Source organism: Sinocyclocheilus anshuiensis, unplaced genomic scaffold (assembly GCF_001515605.1).
Source record: "Sinocyclocheilus anshuiensis isolate Anshui unplaced genomic scaffold, SAMN03320099.WGS_v1.1 scaffold301, whole genome shotgun sequence".
Taxonomy (NCBI): domain Eukaryota; kingdom Metazoa; phylum Chordata; class Actinopteri; order Cypriniformes; family Cyprinidae; genus Sinocyclocheilus; species Sinocyclocheilus anshuiensis.
In genome coordinates this window covers 252,112-267,659 of record NW_015539837.1, presented here as the reverse complement: position 1 = coordinate 267,659, position 15,548 = coordinate 252,112, and the positions used below count along the sequence as shown (strand labels likewise).

Sequence of the window (15,548 nt, the reverse complement as noted above, 5' to 3'; positions counted from 1 at the left end):
ATTTAGCCTGAAGCTGGTCATTAATTACCCAGAAGATGAAGGGCGTCGCTGCCACTGAGGTGCTGGAGAGGGAAGGTATCTGGATCCACAGGTGCTGTTACTATTTAGTTAGGCACACCTCGTGGATACCATAGAGCAATGACCCCTCTCCTCACACACATGGACCTCCACCAAGGACGGCCGGCCTTGAGCAATAACCAGTGTTAAGCTAATTAAACTACCCTCCCATTTTAATTAGGATATAAATCAGTTGCCATGGGAACCTGTCCTTTGGAGTCCCTATGTAAACTCCTGATGGATTAAGTGCAGTGGATGAAGGGTGCTATTTTAGAAGCCTTTTTAATACATGCAGCAGTCCGCACAGACAGGCACTAACACATAAATGCTAAAATTATGCATTTGATTTTTAGTGCTGTTTTTTATATTACAATATAAACAGATAATTGTATATGCAAATCATATTTTCCATTACATACTAAAATTTACAAAATAATCAGCCTAGCAACAAGACAAACACTGCAGCAATGTTACTGTAATATTAACACATTAATACTCATGTGCTCTGAAAAAAATAGCACCGGTTTAGTTACCGGATATACAGTGTTGCCATGGACGACTGCAAATAGTAGGAAATATCTGACTCTGAATGGCGTGACTGAATCTTATGTTAAATCATGTTTTCATAAAACCATTCAGGGCCATTCAATATAGGGTGACTGTAGGTAAAGTGGGACACAATAGCTTAATCATCTATATATTATGTGTATGTTCATCCATTAAAAATCAGCATTATTTCTAATACAGAATGACACTTATATAGCAATAAAACATATTTTAATGATTCACTTTACCTGTATTCTTTCTAAATATTGCACAGTTGGTATTTGGTGTTATATTTAATCATTTTGAATTTGAATTTATTTTGCTTGGAATTAATACATTTTTCACTGGCATACTTTTATTATCCTTGACATAAATAAATGTTTGCACAAGGGCTTTTTCAGTCTCATTTGTTTGCCTGTTCGAGTGCTTTTCTGGCCTAGCATTTCCTTGTCAAAAGCATCTTGTTAAAAATTGAAAGGCACCAGACCTAAACTCAAAATGTTGTGACACAGCATTTCGCAAAACAGGAGCAGTGCTCCAAGGGAAATCACCTCTTATCATGTGAAGCATCATACTTGAGATGCTAAAAGATTACGTCAAAGCAGCCACACTAAATGAAGCAGAAAATATGCCATGACGAGAGCTCCCCCTACTGGCGGAGACAGTCTCAGTCATCCACTGCTAAACAATGCAAGCGTGTTCACGGGCATGTAATGCCCACACAGGATTATACAGGGAATCCAATGATTATGATTATCTCCACTTGAGAGCCTTCCAATTGTAAAATATAGAAACAATTAACCAGAATTAAATTACTAAGCATAGATTACCTGTTCTAAACATCAGCAAATGAGAACCTTGCAAGAAAACCATCCATTCCTTTCATCCACAGCAGAACTCATTAAACACATTACCTATGACTCAAGCTTGGTCTCATCCACAGCAGCAGCAATGATGTGATATGCGACTGAAAACACTGAGTTAACATTTGATAGTCTTATCATGACAGCTCAGCATACCAATATACTGTTCCACATCTGGTTGTCATGGACGCAGTATTTATCAGTCTCCTTTCACAGGGTATCTGTAGGTAATTAAATGGAAATAAATAAAGATTAAAAAAAAAACACTTAAGCTGTGCCTGTGCATATCAGTTTACTGAATGTTCAATATAGGATGTTCAGCAATCTAAGATATAATAAAGCCATATAAAATAAATAGCCTTGTTCTAAATAGCCCGAAATGTGTACAGTATGTTCACATTTCCTGAGATTAGCTGCTCAAAATTCTTTATGGAAGCAGCCTGTTTACTGTTACAAAAATCTCATTTTGTTTTTGATCAAAATTAAGTTTTTCATCAGAATTTCTTCTTACTTTTTGGCCATATAAATAACAACATCGAGCAAAATTGCATATTTTTGTGAGAGCTCCGTATTCTCACTATATCATAGTGTATGAACCATAAAAACCTGGTGTACAAAATATGATACAAAACAAAATCTAAAAAAAAAAACAATGTTTGATGTATGCCAACTTTTTCTCTCTCTGAAGGTTAAATAAATTTACAAACAAAAAAAAAAACATTTTTCTGGCTATTATATTACATGTACAACTTTACAGAGTTAATAATGGCTTTGACAAATATGTTGGCATGTTACATGGTAGTATCCTAAGACAATCTTAAACACATTATCATTACAGCTCTTCTAAAGGTCATATGAAGCCATAAATGTGTTTGGGTGGTTGGTGTGTAACATATCCATAAACTTTTTTTCAGTCAAAATATAAGGTTAAAATGTATGTATATTAATAAGGGAAGGTGTATATTTAAGTTGCCATGAAAGCATCTTCAGTTATATACTTTGTAAATGTCTTACCAATCCTGTACATCATTTTCTTCAGGATGATTTATCTTGGATCGAGTCCAAAATCACTGTCAATGTATACACGCTTATACGTAACTCTTAAATAAAAAAAATATAGTCTCAGGCATTTACTAAAAGACAGACAGGTAATATATACATGATGTCATTACACAATTCTGCCGCTAATTTAGTAAACGGTCCACAACATACATTTATGAATCGCTGAGACAGATAAAACAGCATCGTGTATCTATTCCCCTTAGCAAGGATTTTGGCCAACCAGAGAGTTGCGTTTTACTACGCCTATGACCTTTGACGAATCACAACTCTTCTTGTTGCATAGACGCAACCTACCAGTGATAGACTGAGCATGCTGTATGTTCGGCTGATCCATCATCAGGATAGCAGGTATGAGAATGCGATGAAACTTGGCTAACTTTGTCAAATAATGTGAGGGACTGGTCGCACTTGGGCATATCATGATTTAGACAAATTAGCTTATTTCGTTTGCTATCCATAGCAAGCGATCCAGGCGTTTTTGGTTTATATTAAATTGTATCACTATGTAGCAGATTAGCTTCATTGTAGCACAGTGGTGATGATACAAATATATATTGTAAAAAGTACGTCTCTGAAGTTAAAATATTTCCTCACCAAAGGCCAGCGCAGACTCATTCTGTCATTCGAGATAGATTACATAATATATTTATTTTTAAGGTTTCTAATATGAGTATCGTTTCTTTTAGACTGATAAAGTCAGTATTGCTCTGTTAAAGGCTGCGCGTGCGTTTCTCCTGTTTTGTAGCAGGGTCTTAAACCGCTCCGTTCACCTCAACTCCAGTGCTAAAGTAAGTTAGCATCATTGCTCAAGATGCCCCAGACAAACAAGTTCAAAAGTGCTTCAGCCAGCAGTGCTGCTCAGTCTGCTGGTCCAGACCGGGGAGAAGCGCTCAGAGACCCCAACGCACCTCCAGGGTACAGTGGTGGAGATGACAACCAGGGAGACCCTCAAATTATTAAATCTCCCAGTGACCCCAAACAATACAGGTATACAAGTCTACATGTACAGATTTTAACCTGATAACTAGGTACTATTGGTCAGCGTCTTTCTTATTCTTAAAGTAACAAGTGAATGCTTTTAAAAGATCATTTTACATTATGAATGATACAGTATGTTGGCACTTAAAGCCAGGGTTTTAACAGAAATATGAGATCACACAAGTAAATCACAAGCTCTGGTTGCATCTCTTGAGTGTGTAACACAACACTGCATGCAAGTGCTGATGACTAAACCAGCTAACAGATTTTTTTTTTCTCTCTCTCTTTTTATCCAGATACATTGAGCTGAGTAACGGACTGAGGGCTCTCCTGATCTCTGATCTGAGTGGTTTAGATGGGAAAGCTGAAGATGAGGATGATGAAGATTCAGAAGAGGAGGAGGAGGAAGAAGAGGAGGCAGTGGGCGAGGAAGAGGAGGGAGACTCGGGGGAAGGAACGGACGAGGAATCTTTAGAAGAAGGGGACAGTCAAGATAGCGACTTTGAAGAGCTTGACGAGGACAACGACAGGAAGAAGAAAAAGGGATCTGAAAAACAGGTTTGTGTTTTGTTGTCTAGGGATTCAGACTCTGATACTGGTTGCTTTTTTTTTTTAGTTGAACCTATATATTAAAGCATTTCTTTTACCTCACCTCTTTTTCAAACGGTCATAATTCGATATCCCTGTGAAATGACTTCTCCAATCATTTAGTCGCTTAAACAGCCCCTTTCTTACAATCGACTGAAACTCTCATTCAGCTCTTCATCCATCCAGACAACAACTGATGGATAGTCCCCACTGTACTTTTTTTTTTCTTTTTTAATAATCATTCGGATCTGTCACTACTTGTTTCATCGTAACTTGAAGAATAAATGCTATATCAGCTGATATTACAGATTTGTGTGTGTGTGTTAAGTTATCTTTATCAGTATTGGATATTTCATTATGGATTTGTTTTTTTACATTTACATTTTAATTTAATGGGACTGTTACTTGTAATATTTAGCAAATCTTAATGAATATACATTTCCTATTACTGTACATTATAATGTTTTGATGCCTAGATTCACTTGTAGCATTTAAAACAACTCATCTTAGTTTGTAGTGTTTTTCTTAGACAAAGAAATTCAAAGCTATTTTATCAGTTATGAACAAAAATATGACATTCAATTGGCCATTACATAAAAATATCAGCTAAAGCGTGTTTCAGTATTTGTATTTCAGTGCAGTTTAATTTTTTTTTTTTTTCTGAAATTAGTCTGCAGCGGCCCTTTGTATTGGCGTAGGGAGTTTCAGTGACCCTAATGACCTACCTGGCCTTGCACACTTCCTGGAACACAGTAAGTCACACATGCAGTTGTTTTGCCATTATTGTATTCAGTAATGCTTTATTCTCAGTGATAATGTTTAACTCAAACGTATCTCTCTACTTCCCAGTGGTGTTCATGGGCAGTGAAAAGTACCCTTCTGAAAATGGCTTTGATGCATTCCTTAAAAAGCATGGCGGCAGTGATAATGCTTCCACTGATTGTGAGAGAACAATTTTCCAATTTGATGTCCAGAGAAAATGCTTCAAAGAAGCCCTTGACAGGTAAAGCAGCTCTAAAAGATGTGATCTTATCACATCACATCACCTCTTATCCTGATGGCCTCTTTGTCTTTTTTTTTGAGTCAGAATACTTAACGCAATCCTGTTGAGTATTTTTCTAACCAAAAGCATTGAAATAAAAGCAAATGCGATTATATGTTTTAACCTTTGGTTATACTTAACCTTTAAAATAATGTGATTGTCTTTATCTCAGATGGGCTCAGTTTTTCATCTGTCCTCTTATGATTGAAGACGCCATTGACCGAGAGGTTGAGGCTGTGGACAGTGGTGAGTAAAGCATTTATATTATAGATTAAAATATTGTTGATAGCTCAACTGTGCAGTTTAACAGCCTGATGTTTTTTTTTTTTGTTTGCTACAGAATATCAGCTTGCTAAGCCTTCAGACTCTCACCGTAAGGAAATGCTCTTTGGCAGCCTAGCAAAGCCCAACCATCCCATGAGCAAGTTCTGCTGGGGTAAGTCAAACATGTTAAAAGCTGCTTTAGAGTAGCTCCTGGGTTTATTCTAAAGTTGCTTTTTTTGATGGTCTTGTGATTGTATTTAAGGAAATGCACAGACCCTGAAGACTGAGCCTAAGGAAAAGAATATCAATGTTTACAAGCGGCTCCGTGAGTTTTGGAAGAGATACTACTCTGCCCACTATATGACCTTAGCTGTGCAGTCTAAAGGTAGGTACAGTATGCAGGACTTAATTTGTATATGGAATTTCTAATAGAAAATGATCCTAAAATCTCTTCTGCTCCAACCTTCGCAGAGAGTCTTGACACCCTTGAGGAATGGGTTAGAGAAATCTTCAGTCAGGTACCCAGCAAGTAAGCTAAACCAAAGCCCTATTTGAATATCTGTAAAATGTGATAATATAAAAATGTATTTAAAGAGTTTCTCAATGCGATTCAGTGGACAGCCGAAACCTGATTTTTCAGAACAGTTGAGCCCCTTTGAAACACCTGCCTTCAACAAACTTTACCGAGGTATGCCGTAGAACTTACTGCTCAAGTGAGGTTTAACAAAACTCTAGAACTCACTATTAATATTTTGTTTGTTGTTTGTTGCAGTGGTGCCTGTTAGAAAAGTACATGCCCTCACCATCACATGGGCTCTACCACCTCAAGAGAAGCACTACAGGTAAACTAGTCATGATTGCGCTCTGTGTGGCTCCTTTTTATAAAACAAATAAGTGATCCACAATAAGGTTCAGTCATTTTTAATGACATGGATTCAAAAAACATCTTTCAAAAGTGCTGTTAAAAACACATCTACAGTATACAATATATCCACATCTTTGACCATTTTACTGGGACTTTACATATTGATTTTGTTGGTCTTTATTGGAATGCCAATATTATTTCTTTTTATAATATGATGCTTAACCAATGCTCTTTCTGTTGGTCCTCAGGGTAAAGCCTCTGCATTACATTGCTTGGCTGATTGGCCATGAGGGAACTGGAAGTATCCTGTCCATGCTTAGGAGGAAGTAAGTCCTTTCTCTCATGATTTGGCTTTTAATAAATGTCAAGGTAGTTCTACTTTCATTGTAACTAATCTGTACATGCAGCATAAATTTTGCACGTACCCCAGAAACTGTGAAATTGAATCTCTTTCTCTCTGTGTAGGTGCTGGGCTCTGGCTTTGTTTGGAGGAAACAGTGAAACTGGTTTTGATCAGAACACCACCTATTCAATATTTAGTATCTCCATCACTCTGACTGATGAGGGCTTCCAGAACTTCTATGAGGTCTGCATTGGTCACAAGTCTAGACATTGCATTGTTTCACATTTCTGTGATCCTACACTACTAGTGCATGTCAAAATTATGCACTACAGTTACGAGCATCCTTAAGATATAATATTGTTTTCACACTTAATGTTATTATAGAAATATGGGGGGAAGCTGAGAAACTAACAGATTTGCTAAATGTGTGTAAAATAGGATTGCAAAGCCTCCGAGGCACAAACACACCCCTTTTCCATCCTAAATTATAACAGACACGATTGCTATAAAGTTTAGCCCCACTGAGAATGAATGCATCTATGGTAATTTGGTTGGTTTTCTTCATTCAGGTTGCTCATCTGGTCTTCCAGTACTTGAAAATGCTTCAGACCCTTGGGCCCCAACAGAGGTAGGCCCTTCATGTGAAGTGTTTATTTTGAGGAGGATCATTGCAGAACCTTTACTCACACTACATTGAATAATGTAGCTTGAAAGATATCACCAAAAAGTTTGCTTCTCTTTGGCAGAATATATGAAGAAATTCAAAAGATTGAGGCCAATGAATTCCACTATCAGGAGCAGGTAAGGTTATTTGTCAGCCTATGAGCGCTTAGCTGTTTCTCACCAACAATGGAGTGTTTTTGTATTTCTGGCTTTTAGAAATAATTTAAAAGATGGATATGAGCATTTGTTTGTAGACACTGCACTCACAGTGATGCTTTTACAGACTGATCCTATTGAATACGTGGAGGACATCTGTGAAAACATGCAGCTGTTCCCAAAAGAGGACTTCTTAACAGGAGACCAGCTAATGTTTGATTTCAAACCGGAGGTAGTTGCCCATTACATGCAGCACTGATTTTGATTTATTAAAGGTTTTCAAAAATATGGGTACACATTTGTGTGAAAACACCATAATTGGGATTTTTTTTTTCCTCTTAGGTGATCTCTGCTGCACTAAACCTCCTCACACCAGAGAAGGCCTACTTGCTCCTTTTGTCCCCCGAGCATGAAGGCCAGTGCCCACTCAGGGAAAAGTGGTTTGGGACCCAGTACAGTGTAGAGGGTTTGTACTTTTTAAAAATATATATTTTAACTCCCTACTTTCAGTTCAAAAGTACAATATTCAGGATCAGAAGTTAAAAATAGGTGTCTTACAATCTGTGTCTGTATTAAATTACACTGGAAGTGAAAGTGAGAAGCCAGTGTTGAATTGTTAAAAAAGCTTTTCACTAGGGTTTCAATCACAGAATTATATATATATTTATTAAACTCATACACAAGCAGCAGTGGTGCCAGTTTGAAGTGGAGAACTTGCTCTAGCTTATGAGTCGGTGTAGCCACTGCAGCGTTAGAAGGATATCTGATGCCAAAATTAAGAAGTACCTTGGTTGTGTAGGAGTATTTGGGTTTTGAACATGATAACTGTAGGAAATGATAGCTGATATTAGTATACTAGTAGATTGGGGGTGGTTACTCAAAAGAGAAATAAATCTTAAGTCCAAGCACAACAAACTGTTTCTGCCTATTAATTAAAAGATTTGTTATTTCTTACTTGAGAAGTTGAGAATTTTGAAATGCTTTTCTCAGGCTGACATGTTTATTGAACGAGATTATTTCCTGGTTTCAAATCTACTTGAAATTTATTCTTAATTGATCATAGGTTTATCTCAAGTTATTCAAGAAATAGCGTTAAGCATTGTTCCTCTTTATTGTGCAGCTCTGGAGACACAAGCACTTGTTTGAACCATGTTTTTTTTCTTCCTTACAGACATACAGCAGCACTGGAGAGAGCTTTGGGCAGGAGATTTCGATTTAAACCCGAGCTTTCACCTGCCTGCTGAAAATAAGTTCATCGGTGGGTGTCTTCAGTTGACATCTTTTAATGTTGTTGCTATGTACTGTATCTGTAGCCTGTTTCAAGACCGTTTGCAATTGTTCTTGTGTCTCTTTTCACCTCCAGCCACCGATTTCACCCTCAAAACCTCTGACTGTCCAGACACAGAGTACCCTGTCAGAATAATGAACAATGACAGAGGGTGTTTGTGGTATAAGAAGGACAACAAGTTCAAGATCCCCAAAGGTGTCGTTGTATTTGTCTCTACACTTAATATATCATGTCTCCGATGTCCAATAGCAAAATAGATTGAGTGGGAAGTACCGAACCTCTGTGCTCAATTTCCCAGCTCACACTTACGTTTTCTCTCTCTTCCTACAGCGTACATGCGGTTCCACCTCATATCACCTGTGGTTCAGAAGTCTCCAAAAAAGTAAGCTGAAGATCATGTGAAAACGTACAGTCATTCGAGCAGATCTTGTAAATGCTGTAGCCATGGAAACCCCATCTAGCCATTAGTGTGTCTGCTCAGGTCTTAGGAATCACTATCTCTAGTTTCTGTTCTTGTTCATCCATTTACCTTTCCATCTGACTTTCTCTTTTTGTTCTCTCGTCTCACCTCCACTTAGCCTGGTGCTTTTTGACCTGTTTGTGAATATCCTGGTGCATAACTTGGCGGAGCCGGCCTACGAAGCTGATGTGGCCCAGCTAGAATATAAATTGGTTGCAGGAGAGCATGGTCTTGTCATCAAGGTTAAAGGCTTCAACCACAAACTACCGGTAATTAACAGGCACAAATCAGATTATATATGAAGAAATTGGTGTCCTTTTTTTTTTTTTTTCATTTATATTTTTTATATTTTTTGCAGTTGCTGTTCAACCTGATTGTGGATTATCTCGCTGATTTCTCCGCCGCTCCTGATGTATTCAGCATGTTTGCAGAGCAGCTAAAGAAAACCTACTTTAACATCCTCATCAAGCCTGAGAAGCTTGGAAAGTGTGTCTCCTTTACATTTGCCTTTACTGCACTTACACTTCATATATGCCTGTAGCCCCGCCCATAAGTAGGGACATCATACACAAGCACTCTTATCAGTTGTTTTTTGCTATTTTTAATTTTATTTAGAAAATACAAATCAGATGGACTAATTCAAGTCCATTTTTAGTGTTTTTACAATGCCAATCTATTGTGTGCAACATTCAAGCGTGTGACAAATTTGTTTCTTGCAATTGTGATTTTGTGTGAATGCACTTATGCCACCTTAAAACATCTGTGTAAATACAAGTATATACACTAACTTCCATAAGTTTGGGGTCAGTAAGATTTTTTAAAAATGTTTTTGAAAGAAGTCTTTGCTCACCAAGGCTGCATTTATAAAAATACAGAAAAATACAATACTATTGTGAAATATTAGTATAATTTAAAAGAACTGTTTCATAATTTAATGTACTTTAAAATGTATTCCTGTGATGGCAAAGATGAATTTTCATCAGTCATTACTCCAGTCTTCAGTGTCACATGATCCTTCAGAAATTCTAAAATGCTGATTTGGTGCTCAAGAAACAGCTGCTGCTAAATGTTTTATGTCGTAATTGTGAATATTTTAACTTTTGTCCTTCATCCTTGCTGAATGAAAGTGTAAATTAAATATAAAAAAAAAAACTTACTGAACTCAAACGTTTGATTGGTAGCGTATGGCACGTTCTTCAGCGATGTAGTGTCAAAACTGCACTAGGATAGGCGAAATGAAGCATAATATAATTGGCTTGGAACACCATGATGGGTCCCTCCGCAACCCCCGCAGTCCCATATGCCAGTGTCTATATAACTGGCTATATATATCTTTTCAATGAAAAAAATGCATGATCTTCCAGTCATCGCTCTCTGTCTGTCCATATGTGTCTCCTCAGAGATGTGAGGCTTCTGATTCTAGAGCACTCTCGCTGGTCAACCATTCAGAAGTGCCAGGGTCTGCTGGATGGGCTCAGTGTGGATGAGCTCATGGAGTTTGTGGGCAGCTTCAAGTCAGAGCTATATGCTGAAGGATTAGTGCAGGGAAACTTCACTAGCACTGTGAGTTTTCACACGTTTTATACATACACTGCATGTATTTGTTTTTCAAAGAACACTTCAAGTTCAAAATATCCCACAAATGCTGCTGATAGAGCTTACTGTGTATTGATGTATACTTAGAATATTATAAAATTATGCAACACTTGTATAAGTAAAAAGCTTTCATTTTACTGTGTATAACTGCAGTTGTTCTATTATGAAATATAAAGATCTTGATTTATTTTTTGAATCTGTAGGAATCCATGGGATTTTTGCAGTATGTTACAAAGTAAGCACTTTTTTTCACCAGTTTATTTTGTATAGCACTACCACTATTTTTTAAAAAACAGAATCGGGTAGCATTTTTTTCTTTCCCCACTTTCAGCAAATTGCAATTCAAGAAGCTGTCAGTAGAGGTCCCTGTTCTCTTCAGAGTGGTAGAGCTTCCTCAGAAGCATCATCTCTGCAAAGTGAAGTCTCTCAACAAGGGAGATGCAAACTCTGAGGTCACTGTGTATTACCAGGTAAAACTTGTTTATTGGTTTAGATCAGACATATAGGCATATTTACTTTTTATATATTGCATTCCTAAAATAGCAGTGGTTGTAATATATATATATATATATATATATATTGTAGATGCACATGGAGGAGCCATGCTTTGACTTCCTCCGAGCCAAAGAGACACTGGGGTAAGTCTGTGGCACAGAGACAACATTAAGACATTATCTTGCTCCAGTTGCTGGTTTTAATTAGTTGTACTCCATCTGTTTTCACAGATATCATGTCTACCCAACCTGTAGAAACACATCAGGTGTTCTTGGATTCTCAGTCACAGTGGAGACTCAGGCCACCAAGTTCAAGTGAGCTCTCACTGTGCTTTTTGGTTGCACTTCACTGCTGCATCAGAATTATCTGATTTATGTGCTGCAGCTGCTGCCTCTTGACTCCAAAATCATAATTAACCTTTATCTCCACCTCTATCTTGACTAAACTGCAGTGTTTACACTGATTGGCTCTTTTTATTATTTCTGACTTGAAATACAGCCCACACTAAATGTTAACAATACATCCACGTACAGTACTTACAGCATGCATAACATTTTATTGCTTTATAAAAGTCTATCTTATGAAATGCTGTGTTAATCTATATCAGGGTTACCACTGTAATAAATATAAGGGAATTGTGACTTTCCACAAGTCATATACTAAAAAAAAAAAGTCTTATAAGGTCTTGGAAATTAAAGGGAGTTCAACTCAAAAATTAAAATTTGATGTTTATCTGCTTACCCCCAGGGCATCCAAGATGTAGGTGACTTTGTTTCTTCAGTAGAACACAAACAGATTTTTAACTGAAACCGTTGCAGTTTGTCAGTCCTATAATGTAAGTGGATGGAAATCACGGCTTTGAGAGTCATAAAACATACACAAACAAAACCAAATTAAACATCAATGTATCGTCACGAGCCGCAGGGTTTAATTTGGTTTTGTGTTTTTTTTTTTTTAACTCTCAAAGCCGTGATTCCCATTCACTTCCATTATAAGACTGACAGACTGCAACGGTTTGAGTTAAAAAGTCTTTGTTTGTGTTCTACTGAAGAAACAAAGTCACCTACATCTTGGATGCCCTGGGGGTAAGCAGATAAACATACATTTTTCATTTTTGTGTGAACAATCCCTTTAATGGAGTTAAAATGTTTAAAAAAATTACTTTTGTTCTAAAGTATTTCTTTAGGTAGAAAAAAATTATATTAAATGATTTGTACAAATCTTTGGGATCAGTAAGTTCCTGAAAAGAGTATGCATATGAGTTTACACAAATATTAAGCAGCACGACTGTTTACAACATTAGTAGTAATAATAAATGTATCAGGTGATCATGTGATACTGAATACTGGAGTAATGGCTGATGAAAATTCAGCTTAACATAAATTACATTTGAAAATGTATTAATGTATTTTTTTATAAAATAAATGGTTTTGGTGAGCATAAGAGACTTCTTTCAAAATCAGTTTTAATGGTAGTGTAGATCAGGAAGTGTGGGAACCTTGGTATATTAATACAGTAGTGCATTTTAAAAGTATTTTCTATTGGGTTCAGTTTGCTGCATGCTGCAAAAATGGCTTCTGCACATAGAAATTCTGTAAACTGTTAATATGGGCTCTGAGTGAGGTTCAATGTGCAAAAACTATTTTTCTCTTCTCCTTTCTGGGCTAATTTTCTGCATTCTAGCACTGAGCTGGTGGAGACAAAGATTGAGGAGTTTCTGGTGAGCTTTGGAGAAAAGATGAACAGCTTGAGTGATGAGGCTTTTAAGACACAGGTGACTGCTCTCGTAAAACTGAAGGGTTGCGAAGACACCCATCTCGGCGAGGAGGTGGACAGGAACTGGACAGAGGTGGTCACGCAGCAATATGTCTTCGACAGACTCAGCCGAGAGGTGAGAAGCCCTGTTGGACATGGGCAAAGTCTGACAGTTCAGCAATGCGTTAATGATGAATTGTGGGAATATACTTGGACATAGTCATATTTTTCTGCTTGTACAATAGATTGATGCACTGAAACTCATGACCAAGGCTGAACTTGTGAACTGGTTCATGGAACACCGGGGTGAAGGCAACAGGAAGCTCAGTGTTCATGTAAGTTTGCCGCCACATCGCTCTCTTGAGATTCATCTCTGCACTGAATCTAATTAAGAGTTGCTTTATTAAAATTCTTCCTGCCTTTTTTCGACTCAATTTTCTTCAATTAATTCCCTTTAATATACATATAGAGATCCAGTCCTTGCTGACAAAAATCTGGCATCTTTCTCCATTTATATTACTTTTTTTAATGCATACTTTCTGTTATATATATATTACTTCACTTAATACTTTGATATTACAGTAGATATTTCTGTAGCTGTGATTATTATTATTTTAAATCGTAATGGATGAATTCATAGTTTTTGCAAATTGTTAGTATATACCATTATTCATGTATTTTCTTATATTCAAATTAATCTGCTTACCTTTGAACTGATATTAGTCTGCTAAGTATCTTTTTTAACTGTTACAACTTCAGTTTTCAGGGTTTTTATTCCTTCTTTTGTGGATTTTACCAAAAATACCCAATTTTTTAAAGATCTAGTTTCCTTTTTGTAATGCACATCTGTTTGTTCATATTTTATTTAGTGAATATACTGTTTTAGATACCAGTCTGAATGATGAATGGTTTCTTTTCAGGTTGTTGGTTATGGAGTAGAAGAGAACGACCCTCCTAGTGAAGAACAGCCGGCCGCTAGAGAGGAAGAGGAGGAAGGCAGTAAGATGTCATTGTATGGGGAGGTTTCCAAACTCACCTTCCTTCCTGCTTCCACTTTACTGGCTTCAGCTACTACCATCACAGACATCCGGGCCTTCATTTCTACCCTCAGTCTCTACCCTTACCACAAGATTCTTAAATAAACAAAAGCATGGACTCATTCTGCCAGATGGCACACAGGCACGCACCCCCCTACCTCCATCTTCCATCCTTTCTTCTCATCTACTCTGTCATACTTGAGCAAGGATGAGCTGGGGCCGGCGGTCTCCTGATGATCTCGTACTTGAGAAACGAGCTTCAGCCATGTGTGCGTTCATATAATGAGCCCTGCTGTTGAAATGACATTGCTGTGAATGTTGTGTGTTTGTGTGTGCGGGCGGGCATGGACTGGTCTCAGATTGGGGGTCCTGCTGACAGACGCAGATCATAAACATGACTTGGAACATAAACATGACTTTAAACTACTCAGAATTGTGTGTATTTTATCAATAGGTCTGCAGTGTTAAGTTTGTACTAATACATTTATAATGTTCTGACACTGTGCTGAAAAGTATGAGATATATTTGAGTGAAATGATGCTTGATGCTGAGGATGTGTAATGGTGCTCAGAGGTGGGCATTTGAGCATGTAAGACCAAAATGATGCTTCTCTTACTGCTATAGCATCATTCTGCATTTGGAAGAACTTCAACCTGTAAACTGAGCAATGGCTAATATCACTGCTTAAATTCGGAATGTGCAAATATATATTTATTAAAAGCACCATGAAGCTACTAATGGACTGCATTTGAATGCCTTCATCTCTTTCATAAATCACAATTTAATTGTTTAAAAATGAAACATAAACATGGAATCAAACTGTACAAATATCAAATTGATATTATAAAATGTATCATATATATAAAATACAATGGGGGTGGACATGATTCTACCACTGCACCAACAAAATTCTGTAGAAAACATGTAGGCCTAAAATAAAAATCCAATTCGCTAATTGAATATCCTGTTTTATCTGATTACAGAAGTAAAATGTGTTGCAAATAATGTTTCATGTTGACTATGTCAAAATGTGCCATTTAAAATAGTATAGTACTATATTATAATCATGTGAACTGCAGTGTTGGGTGTAATTAGTTACTGTAATTTAATTAATTTTCATTTGAAAAAGTAAAGTAAGGGATTACTCTTATTTTTTCTGCAATTTAATCACAGTTACTTCTTATGTAATTGAACTTAATACTGTGTATAGACTATAGAACATTTATAGTGGATTTAACAAAAATGTAAAGTCTAACCTTAAAATGCATGCTTTTTATGTACCCTTCTCACTTTAAATACTTTGGTGAATTAATAAGAATATTGGTAACACTTTAGTGTCCAATTCTCACTATTAATTATTTAGTTATTAGCATGAATATTACTAGGATATTGGCTGGTTATTATTACTTAACACATATTAATGTCTTGTTCTGCAAGAATAATTTATGTAGTTATCTATTAATTATTTGAAAGAATTAAAATAACTTTTC

The 15,548-nt window shown here is 36.7% G+C and overlaps 1 protein-coding gene across 1 annotated transcript; it reads left to right on the top strand.

Annotated features, from left to right (window-relative positions):
• Positions 1–2,757: 2,757 nt before the first annotated feature.
• Positions 2,758–14,872, top strand: LOC107684410 (nardilysin-like). The gene is given in 30 exon segments (XM_016480670.1): positions 2,758–2,876; positions 3,274–3,515; positions 3,803–4,064; positions 4,765–4,846; positions 4,944–5,097; positions 5,309–5,382; positions 5,477–5,572; positions 5,663–5,785; positions 5,872–5,929; positions 6,015–6,088; positions 6,173–6,242; positions 6,514–6,591; positions 6,731–6,851; positions 7,178–7,236; positions 7,355–7,409; positions 7,555–7,659; positions 7,770–7,893; positions 8,599–8,685; positions 8,791–8,910; positions 9,046–9,097; positions 9,294–9,444; positions 9,534–9,661; positions 10,576–10,738; positions 10,975–11,006; positions 11,103–11,241; positions 11,315–11,409; positions 11,497–11,580; positions 12,950–13,157; positions 13,267–13,356; positions 13,942–14,872. Coding segments are annotated over 29 exon segments (3,282 nt in total). The 5' UTR covers positions 2,758–2,876; positions 3,274–3,339; the 3' UTR covers positions 14,164–14,872.
• Positions 14,873–15,548: the final 676 nt, after the last annotated feature.